An 11,344-nucleotide genomic window follows, 5' to 3' on the forward strand; every position below is an offset into this window, starting at 1 on the left:
TTGTTTTGTAGTAAATTCTACTATTAATTTACTACAAAACGTCAAAAAGTATAATATGAAAACAGGAGGTAACCTCAAAAAAGTTTTTCATCTCTCTTACAAAACTCATGAGGAAGCAGATAGAAGGTATTGTCACATCACCGACGGTTTGCTAACTTTATTAATGCAAAATGCAAATTTTATGTACAAAATGTAACAAGACCTTAAATTTTCTTAAATTAATAAAATAAATAAGTAAAATTCATACAAATACAAACTACCAACTAATATAAAACAGTATGAAAACTAACAGTCAGAACAATCGGAACATTATAGAAATTTATTATTACAATTTAAAAACAATAATTTATTAACATGTTTTGCTTTTATTCTATTGCGTCTTTCCGAAATTATTTGTCCTGCTTTGGAAAATATACGCTCGCTAGGCACAGATGTGGCTAGAACACACAGATATTTTTTTGCCAAAATAGAAAGATTGGGATACATAAGCTCCCTTAATTTCCACCACACCACAATAGTGCATTTTCTGTCACGTCTAATATTACGAGCTTCTAAATACAGTTTCATTTCTAATATAGCAGTGGCAGTTGGACTGGTTTCTTCTGTTTCTATAAAACAATTATCAAAACTCTCCCAGACTAAGTTTCTCTTAGCACTGTAAGAAGAACCAGCAAGATCAGAAACTAATTCATCTGGATCTGTAGTACTAACCGAATCCAAATTAAGAGAACTCTGCCTCTTTTTGAATAATGGTAACTATATCAGATTGCACAGCCTCTTTTACTTTTCTCAATGCATCTGATGAACTTAAAGAAAACAATTTTGCTTTAAAGCAAGGATCTAATAAAGAAGCTTTTGGTAGAGTCAGATTATATTCTGCCCTATCGAATCTTCTAGCTATGGATAATAAAACATCATCAATTAGGTCTTGAGCAATTTTTGTCATTAACTAGTTTTTAATGTTTCCAAAACCGATTTTTACCCTCTATTGCACACACCATTTTAGACAGCAGCAAAAAAAATTTCAAGGTAAACATGAGAAAGTAAGGTAATTTAGACTAGTTTTAGGTAGTTATTTATTTTTAAAAGTTTTTATTTCTTTGAAAAAAAAAAGTGTATATTCAGATATACATTGTGCATATATTATTAAAAAAAATTGCAATTCTATACTTTAGTCAATACAGATTTTTCATAGACGGTTCTTACGATAATATAAAGAAAAGCAGGCACAATATCTACAAATAATCTACTAATAATAAAAAATATTAAAACTATTGATGAAAATCTAGGAAACAGTTTCTGTCTGGAACAAAACATAGAAAACAGTTACATTTAGTGCATTTTACTTTTGTTATTTTTTGGCATTTTTTATTCTTACATCTTCCTGTCTTTTTTTCATAGTGGGGCCAATGGTCCATTCTATCAGCAATACAGTCTGCGTTTGCGGAGACACAAGTTTTAATTTTTTTTTGTCCAATGATGGTGTACTGCCGGATGGGCGACCTCTTTTTGCTAACTTACTAGCCCAACATAAACTCTGAGCAACATCTGCCTTGAAGTTATATAAAGACAGCTGTTGTTTTTTAGGAATTCCACAGTCATCGCTTAGCTCGCCTATACATAAGCCAAGCAATTATGACGCTCATGTCCATTAGGGTGGCCACAGATGACAAGCGGCCGAGGCGCCTTTAACGCGCGTTGACTGCTTGTTGCCCTTTTCGGTAGTGTTCACATGTAGCGCTACAAAATAGAAAATAGTAGTGTATAAGTTTTCATCGACGATGGACATTGAATCAGCGGTGTGCTTTTGGGTGTTATATAGAAGGATGAAACGACGTCAGCAAAGACGAAGGAGGTATTGGGTGCATCCAATTCTAAGAAACCGGTTAACGAATAGTTTATACATTACCCTCTACCCAAATCTCAGGCAACATGGACCTAAATTTTTTAATTACTTTCGGATGTCGACGACATCATTTGATGCACTGTTAGCACTTATTAGACATGAAATAACAGCCAGTGTCAATGCAGTACGATATTGTATTTCACCAGAAGAAAAACTCATAATAACGCTAAGGTAATTATATTTATACTATTAATTATATATATATATATATATATATATATATATATATATATATATATATATATATATTTATATATAACGTATTTTAATGAATCATAAAAAATAAAAATAAAAAAATTGCGGGTTTTACTATCTTAAAATTAGATTCAAAACGACTAGATATAATACCTTTAATTGTCAATAAATAAATCTAATTCGGATTCCTGTGAGGAGTAAGTGGCAACTGTGGAAGCTGGTGATGTCATACTCATATCTTGTAACTGTTCATTACTTGGAGAAAAAATGGAATCGTTGTAACTTGTATATGTCCCACGTCCAGGTGTATAACTAGGTTGAGATGATGGAATAGCCGGGCAATACTGCTGAGTGTGTGGTATAGAATACCTTGGTAATGGCGGTGCTGAACTCATATAATTAGACGTACTTGGGAAAATTTTCTCTGGCTCGGGCGTCTGTTTTTGCAATATTAAATTATATATATCAATTTTTGTTTTTAAACGTTTATTCTCCGGTATTTTCTTTATTTCTTTAAAAAGAGACAAACAGAATAATTTATCTTCATCTTGTTCATCCTGTTTGTCTGGCACTTGTCTTTGTGCTAAACTTTTTTCTAATATATTAGCAAAGTGCTGATCAGCCGGATGAAGTTTAAGTTTTTTTGTTTTTTGGCGTTCCCCTGTAGGTGTAGAAACAGTCGCTTCCAAAGACGAATTCTGCACACTACCATTTTCCACTTCTGATATTGGAAGTTCTGCATGTACTTCTGGACCGAAGTTACTTTCAGTAACATTTTTTTGAACTGAGTTTTGCAGGAACCTCAACCTATTATAATGAATGTACGTGCTTGTTGGTTTTGCGCCGGAGCCCGATTTTAGCATCTTGTTTTTTTTGTCTTGTTTGACATAGTGATCCCTTATGCTCTTCCATTTTTTTTGTAATGATGTTCCTGTAATAGATAAAATATTGTTACTTTGTTGCAGATATTTGGCAAGTGGATGTTCTATGGGTGAATTACATTATTCTTATAAGATTGGAAGGTCTACTGTGGCAGGAATAATTCATGAAGTATGTAAAGTGTTATGGAGAGAACTAAAAACTGTAGTAATGGAAATACCCACAGCAGATAAATGGAGAGAAATTGCTAACGGGTTTGAGAAACACGCTAAGTTTCCTAACTGCATTGGCGCAATCGATGGGAAACATATACGGTTAGTCCAACCGGCACAGTCTGCTTCACTATATTATAATTATAAACACTTTTTCTCACTACTACTACTAGCATTGTGTGATGCAAATTATTGTTTTACATGGGTTGATATTGGTGCATATGGGAAAAATAGCGACTCGGGAGTATTTCAAGAATCTACATTGTACAGAATGCTTATGGAGAAGACACTGAACATTCCTAAACCAACGGCAATAACAGGTGGGTCCATTGTGCCCTATGTAATAGTGGGTGATGAAGCTTTTGTTCTGATGGAAAATTTAATGAAACCATTTGGTGGAAAATTACTCACGTACGAAAAAAAAATTTTTAATTATCGTTTAACTCTTGCAAGACGGTATATCGAATGTACATTTGGTATCATGTGCAACAAATGGCGAATATTACATCGACCGTTAGATGTAAATATTAATTTCGCTGAAGATATTGTGAAAGCTATTTGCGTACTCCACAATTATGTTAGGCAAAGAGATGGTTCTACGTTTGAAGAGACGCTTTATACAGCACCGCTAACTAATCTACAACAATCCTCCACTCGACGCACTGGAAGAGTGACAGAAAATGTACGAAATAAATTTATGCATTATTTCGTTAATGAAGGCAAAGTGGACTGGCAAAATAGCATGATTTGAATTGTAAAAAAACAATAATAAAAAAAGTTCTTACCTAATATTTTTTTCTTTTCATCGGTATCTTCGTTGTGGCAAAAAATTAACACTATCTCCTCCCAAGCGTTTTTTTTAATAATTTTATTGCTATATTCGCTATTAGTCATGTCCCAAATGGCTGGTCTTTTTTGAATTTCATCAATGAATTTATCTGTATTAAATTCTTCGCCCATATTTTTGATATTTTTAGATTATTAAATTATAACTGATAATACACCACACTGCACAAACTGCGCCTTCCAACTGCATAGGCCGATGTGTTCCAATGTACTTTGTCAACCGCGCGTTTTGTGTTGAAGGCGCGGACACAAAGTCCCGAGCGGTTGCTCAGCGGCGACTGCGCGTTTTTCGAAAGGCGCGTTTTCATGTAAATAAGCAGCTTCATTTCTTAGTAAGTTACAACCGCGCTGTTTCTGAAGGCGCGTCGACCGCTTGTCATCTGTTACTGCTCTTAGATGAAAAAATATTCTAAGATAATATTTTCTGGACCGAATCTTTGTTCGGTAAAGTGCCAAGAGAGAATCTATCAAATCCACTCCCCCCATAAATTTATTATATAAAATAATAATACTGGGGCATTTTATTGTTATACTTTCATTTTTTTACGGTCGTACCTCTGGACAGTCGTTTCAGAAGAAGCACTGGCAAATGTACTTAGCAATGTCACTGCCTTATTGTTAGATTTTGGACTCCGATGAAAATGATCTACTAAGGTTTTAACTGTTTTCCTAATCGTATTTACCCCATCTAGTGCGATACCATGCTGCACAATGAGGTTAAGGGTATGTGCAAAGCAAGGTACATGTTTCCAGTTGGATAATCTTACTGCACCGACAATAACTCTAATTAATTTCATCAGATAAATTCACGGATTTGTAAGTAAACTGCAACTATACAAAAAGGAACTTAATAGACAGGAAACGTATTCCCATCTATTATCTATAAAATGAGCCGTTACAGCAAAATATGCTTCATTTGCTGAAGATGTCCAACCATCTGTTGTTAAACATATATACACACTTTCATTCAAAATTTCGTTCAACTTACTTTTAATTAATTGGTATTGTTCCTCCAGTAACACATTGACAACAGTGTTTCTACTTGGTAGTTTGTACTCGGGTTCCAATTCTCTAAGAAGTTTCACAAATGCTTCATCGTGTACTAGGGAGAATGGCTGTAAATCAATGGTTATCATACCTATTTAAAACGAGATCATTGATTTTATGTTGTCTTGCAATAGATATGGGTCGAGATATATAGTTTGTTATCCTAGTAGTTTGTAGTCGTGGTTTTTTTCCTAATTGTAATGGTGTACCAGGTTCTTCTTCCCTTGATGTTGAAGGAACAGGTTGGAGATCTATCTCAGATTCTTTCACTAAAATTAGTTAGCATTAGTACTATTACAATTTTAAAAATGTCTAAATACCTACTTATATTTACTCTTTTCTGTTTCTCTGTTATATCCGGTTGAAAAGGTATGTCTTCAAAAATTACTAAAGGATGTTTAGTTTTCATATGCTTCCTTAAGTTGCTTGTTGTTCCACTTTTGTGGGAGTAAATATTACTGAAAATATTACATTTGGCTTTTTTCTCGTTTACAGAGGTAAAGTGTATCCAGATGGCACTTTTCTTTTGAACTGACGAAATCATTTTTGTTTCACTTCTCAAATATGTAACTAATTTTTAGCAGCGAGGAATTTGAAACACTTCTATATTTTTAACTATAACTATATTTTTAACTGTATAACTATATTTTTAACTATAACTACAAATTGTTAATAAGAAAAGTAACACTATATTTTAAAAACGTAATAAAAATAGTTACAACATGCAACGATGTTCAAAGCATTCATGCTACTAAAATAAAATAAGTTTCGAAACAGAAAATCTGGTCTCTTAAATTTGGAATTTGGAAACATTAGCGCAGCAGGATATCTGTATCTGTATCACAGTAAGACCAGATGGTTCGGGGCTGACGAAAATACAAAAATAGCCCTTTTATACAAAAAAGGGTATTTTAGCTGTTTACTTTAAACCTGTGTCATCTTTGTTAATCTATAGTATTATTCGATGGTTGAAAAATCGTTCACTGTCTTTGTAATAAAGGTAGCGTTTTAGTCGAAAGAATAATCTTTAATATCTTTAATAATACAGTAAAAACAGATGAACGAATGTTGTTAATCTAATGTTTTAATCTGAACGAATACTTTTAGTAAAGTAAAACCAGTTGAATGAATATTTAATAGTTGGCAATTCATGTTATAGAAATAGGTGCAATACAGAGAAAGAATTAAAAACATTTAATGCATGATTTAAGAAAATGAAACCACCTATTCTTATGCAAACAATCATACAGTTGAGTGTTTAAAAAATTGCAGACGCAATAATTATTCATACTGTTCTATATACGATTACAAACAGCTGTAGCTTTGTCAGTACCCGATTACCGATTACTTCTACTCTACTCGTATGGATCACGGCCACGGTAGCTATTACAAGCGAGGATTGTATCGAAGTAATCGTCTAAAGAGTAACGACTACTTTCCTAACCAAGTAATCGATTACTACGATTACTGGTAAGTAACGAGTAGAAAGTAACGAATCGTTACAATATTGAGATTAGTGATGGCTTGCTAAATAGCAGACTGCTTTTTTTAACTGCTATTTGGTTCTTAGTAACTGCTACTGCTACTGGCTTTGAAATTAGCTGCTATTTTTGTAGCAGTAGATTCGGCGCTGACACGAACCGAGGCTGATTTTCAAGTTGGGTGCGTTTCGGTGATTACGACTATTTCAAGCTCTGCGAACTGCTATTTTGATTCACTATGACGATGATATTGGGAACATTGTGAGTGAACGGTAATTCAGGTTCGAGCCAATTGAACCGTAATAACCGTAGACAAATATGAGTGATAAGGATATTATTTTCAAGTATTACTCTTTTATGGCAATTTTAAAAAACTTAATGTATTTTACATATTATTGTGTAGGTATTATAAAAAAAAGTGCATAATTTTCATTAACAACACTCGTACATTAATTAAAAAAATATTATGTACCGTTCTTGAAATTAAAAGTCCTAAACCTAAAAGTCTTAAAAAGATATAAATGAAAAATATTTTGGATTATGAAAAAATGAAAAATGTAAAAAATATAAACAAGATAACATTAGATAAACATCTAAAAAAAAACACTAAAATAATTTTTTATTTACATTTAAAAACATTATTTTTTTAACTTTCTCTAAACTGATACGACTTCTTATCTGAAATAATAATTCCGGTTTTTGAAAAAACACTTTCACATCCAACTGAAGTTGAAACCGTACCAAACCTGCTTCGAACAACATGGCTTAAATTTGGAAAAACAGAAGCATTATTTGCCCACCATTTGAGAGGATCCTCATTCCTACGTATCATTTCTTCTTCCAAATAACGGTTAACTTCTACGATGGCACGTGCTTGCGGACTTTGAGTTAATTTGGGTTGAGATGAAACTGACTTATTTAATTGTTTCCATATATCAAACAGTGGCTTTTCGGTTTCGGACTCTAATGTTCTGGATGTATTAGCAGATTCTACTTCCATCATTACATCTTCATTTGATGTAGAATTAGCTAATATATTTTGAGCTACTAAACCAATAACAATTTCCTTGGCCTTATCAAAAGTTCCAGGTTTAATAAAACACACATTTTTAAATCTTGGATCTAAAAAAGTGGATACTATCAATGTAATACTAGATTCTAAATCGCCTAGCCTAAAGGTTATACTTTCTATAAGTTTTTCAATAACACGTTTACTTATATCATTAGAAAATTGATTGCTGCTCAACATATTGCAAACATTTTTCAATCCGTTTGTAATAACAATTACTAGTGATAATGTTACGTACTTTTCAGCTGAAATTAATTCCGTTATATCATAAAACGGTTTCAAGATAATTATTAATTCTTTAATGAATGCCCACTCTTCTGTAGGTATTACCGGTAGGAAGACTGAAACCATTAATGCTAATGTCGTTCTAATAGCTTCCTCCAACTCTACAAATCTTTCTAACATTAAATAAGTGAAGTTCCATCTAGTAACTACATCCTTTTTAAGTTTCTTGGGTTCCTTTCCTTGCTGCCGCTGAACATTATCTAATTTGCTTTTAGCATTTGCACTTTGTTTGAAATGTGTTACAATTTTACTGACTTTATTTAATGTTACTTCTTGGATCAGTTTCAATGCATCGCCCACTATTAAATTTAGGGTATGTGCATAGCAACCAAAATGTCTATTTTAAATCTGAAGAGATAGCTTTTTTAATATTTGCAGCGTTATCTGAAATACCAAGCAAAATACTATCTTCTGATATATTTCAGTTTGAAATAACTTTACTTAGATTATCTGCTAAATTTGTATTTCCATGACCTCCCTCATACCCAACACATTCTAAAAGAACAGATTAAATTTGAAATTTATTATCAATAAAATGCCTTGTTACTGCCATTACACTATCTGTGTTGCGAGACGTCCAGCAGTCTGTTGTAATTATAATTGATACGACTTCCTTTAAAACATCTGAAGCTTTAAGGCGAACTTCTTCAAACACTTCTGGAAGAAGAACATTGCTTAAAGTTTTTCTTGTAGGCAATTTGTATGCGGGATTTAAAGTCAATATAAAATCTTTAAAGCCGTTATCTTCGACCATGGAAAATGGTTGGAAATCTTTGATTATAAGATTCAATAAAAGCTGATCCAATTTTTTCTGTTGAGTCATTGAAATCCTCTTTGGAACGTATGCAGACAAGACCTGCTTTTGTATTCTTCTAACTTCAGAGCGGGACGAACCAATTATGCCTGATGATGAAGATGAAACCCTGGAAGTTGATGACAATGACGAGTCAGTAATGACGGTCGCAGGGATTACACCGATATCACGTGCACCTTCAATATGAGTTGAAGAACCTCCGAAGATTTGAGGATTTTTTTGTTGCTTATGTTTCTCTTGTCTGTTATAACCACGTTCCAATTGGCATAGTCTAACAGATGGATGTTTTCGACTGATATGTGCATTTAAATTTGTAACCGATGTTCTATATTAAAATACAGATTTGCATATGTTACATTTTGCTTTACTGTTATCTTCATCTGAGAAGAAGTTCCAAATTTCCGACATTTTACTCATATTTTTTAAAATTCAATCTGGTTGGCAGCACCTAATTAAATATAATATATAACTAAATATTATTAAATTCAAAATTGATTTTAGTTTACCTTTTATTAATTGTATAATATAGAATTATACGGACAACGTTTAATAATTTTAAACTGAAAACTTTCGAAAACTGTATGTCCTACACTACTCACCTACTTTTCAGTACTATTTTACTGGCTGTCTTTTAGGAACATGAGGGGCATTGCTATATATTTTGTTTGGAATTCCTAGCCGGCCGCCAGCCATAAATAAATTAAAATAGTTCATTATTGGTATAGAGCCGGGGAATCCCAGACGCCCGCAACATTTTACTTCATTTTATACTGGAGTTCTTTTTAACTGGATTTCTTAGGTGATATTACATATTAAATAAATACTATAAATTACAACGACCATGTATTTTGTTACAATTTTTTTGTCATTTCAAAAATTGTCGGTATTTAGATATATTATTTTAGTAACAATTATTATTAATATGTTCACATTAAATACCAACGAAAATGCTTTTTGAAACACAAACAAATATGATTGCTTTTCTTATATCACCATGAAAGCGTTCGTTGAAAAATGCTAAAAAAGCAACTGCTACTAAAGTAGCAGCTATTTTCATTTAGCAGTAGCAGAAGCAAGTGCTATATCAAAATAGCGTGTCGGACATATCTCTAATTGAGATCACTATCGCAGACGGCATTCAGTAATTATCGGACACTGGTTGGGAGCGCAGTTCTTTGTATAAAATTATATCGTCGCCAACTTTCCGTCGGTAAACCTTAAGAAAAACTCGAACACTTATATTCGAGTTTTAAATGTAATTTTTGTAGATTTTAAGCTGTGGTAGCTTCGAAATAAAACAATAATTAACTTAACAAACATTAACTAAATAGAAATATTATTTTTATAAGAAAAAAACCAACGAAAAATTATTCTAAATAATTAAAATTAAAGACATTTTTAAAAAAATCTCTAACCAATTAAATGTTCAAACAAACCACCATTTCGCGCTAAACAAAATCCGAATCTATCAATTAAAGCAAGTCTCATTGCATTTAGCTGATTTGGTTGTACTCGACTACAAAGTTGAACAATTTTTTCTTCCAATTCTGCTAAATTGGTGGCTCGTTCGAATTCATGCCGATATAATTTTGATTTTAGCATTCCCCAGAAATAAAAATCCAAAGGTGCTAAATCTGGTGATCTAGGGGGCCATTTTATTGTTCCTCGTGTAGAAATTAATCGTCCAGGAAATGTTTGTTCCAAATAATTTGTAACTTCGAATGCATTATGTGCTGGGCAACCATCCTGTTGAAACCAAACATCATCGAAGTTAACCGCAAGGTTTCGAACTGCTGGAATAATCTGATTGCTTAATAAATCTAGATACTTTCGTCCATTCAGATTTCCCGTAATAAAAAATGGACCAATTATATTATCGTTATAAATGCCAGTCCACACATTTAATTTCTTTGGGTATTATGTTTTCACAGCAATACTCAAATGTTTATTTTCCCTAGACCAATAGCGGACGACAGATGGATTATGACGTTTATGGATTGTGCATGAAGATTCATCGGAAAATAAAATATTTTTTAAAAAGTTATTGTTTTGATTCGATTTCTCCATCACAGTTTCACAAAATTCCATACGTTTAAAATGATCGTCTGAAAAAAGTTCTTGGCTGGTTCGCACTTTATAGCAATTGTATCTATTTCTTTTTAAAATATTCCTTAAAGTTCTCTCACGAGCCTCGCATTCAAGAGAGATTTGTTTTGCTCGTGGTTGATCCCTTGGACGATATTTCGTACAGGTATTTATGCAACCGAAATTTTCAAAGTTTTTAATGAGCCTCGCATTCAAGAGAGATTTGTTTTGCTCGTGGTTGATCCCTTGGACGATATTTCGTACAGGTATTTATGCAACCGAAATTTTCAAAGTTTTTAATAATTGATCGTACTGTTTTCTCTGTCGGAATTGGACGATTTTCAAAAGCAGCAATAAATAACTGTATTATTTCTACAATAGAATGGTTCCATTATACTATTTCACCGTTTGAATCTTTTCTTCTTGAAAATATACGCTTGGCATGTTAATTATTTGTTTTCAACCTTTTACCACACAGCTAAAAATCAAAGAAATAGACCTTACCTTATTGAACTTAAACCTGCT

The 11,344-nt window shown here is 32.7% G+C and overlaps 2 protein-coding genes across 2 annotated transcripts; both read right to left on the reverse strand.

The window, feature by feature from the left end:
• Nucleotides 1–2,174: 2,174 nt before the first annotated feature.
• On the reverse strand, nt 2,175–4,397 carry LOC140449496 (uncharacterized). The gene is made up of 2 exons (XM_072542685.1): nt 3,978–4,397; nt 2,175–3,032 (listed from the first exon to the last, which is right to left on the reverse strand). Exons 1-2 carry the CDS (start codon nt 4,150–4,152, stop codon nt 2,257–2,259), a joined length of 951 nt encoding a protein of 316 aa, XP_072398786.1. The 5' UTR covers nt 4,153–4,397; the 3' UTR covers nt 2,175–2,256.
• Nucleotides 4,398–5,160: 763 nt separating this feature from the next.
• LOC140450658 (E3 SUMO-protein ligase ZBED1-like) lies at nt 5,161–8,743 on the reverse strand. The gene is made up of 4 exons (XM_072544321.1): nt 8,477–8,743; nt 8,406–8,415; nt 7,392–8,219; nt 5,161–5,354 (listed from the first exon to the last, which is right to left on the reverse strand). The coding sequence occupies exons 1-4, from the start codon at nt 8,741–8,743 to the stop codon at nt 5,161–5,163; spliced, it is 1,299 nt and encodes a 432-aa protein (XP_072400422.1).
• Between the last annotated feature and the right edge of the window lie 2,601 nt (nt 8,744–11,344).

This window comes from Diabrotica undecimpunctata, chromosome 9, assembly GCF_040954645.1.
Source record: "Diabrotica undecimpunctata isolate CICGRU chromosome 9, icDiaUnde3, whole genome shotgun sequence".
Classification (NCBI taxonomy): Eukaryota; Metazoa; Arthropoda; class Insecta; order Coleoptera; family Chrysomelidae; genus Diabrotica; species Diabrotica undecimpunctata.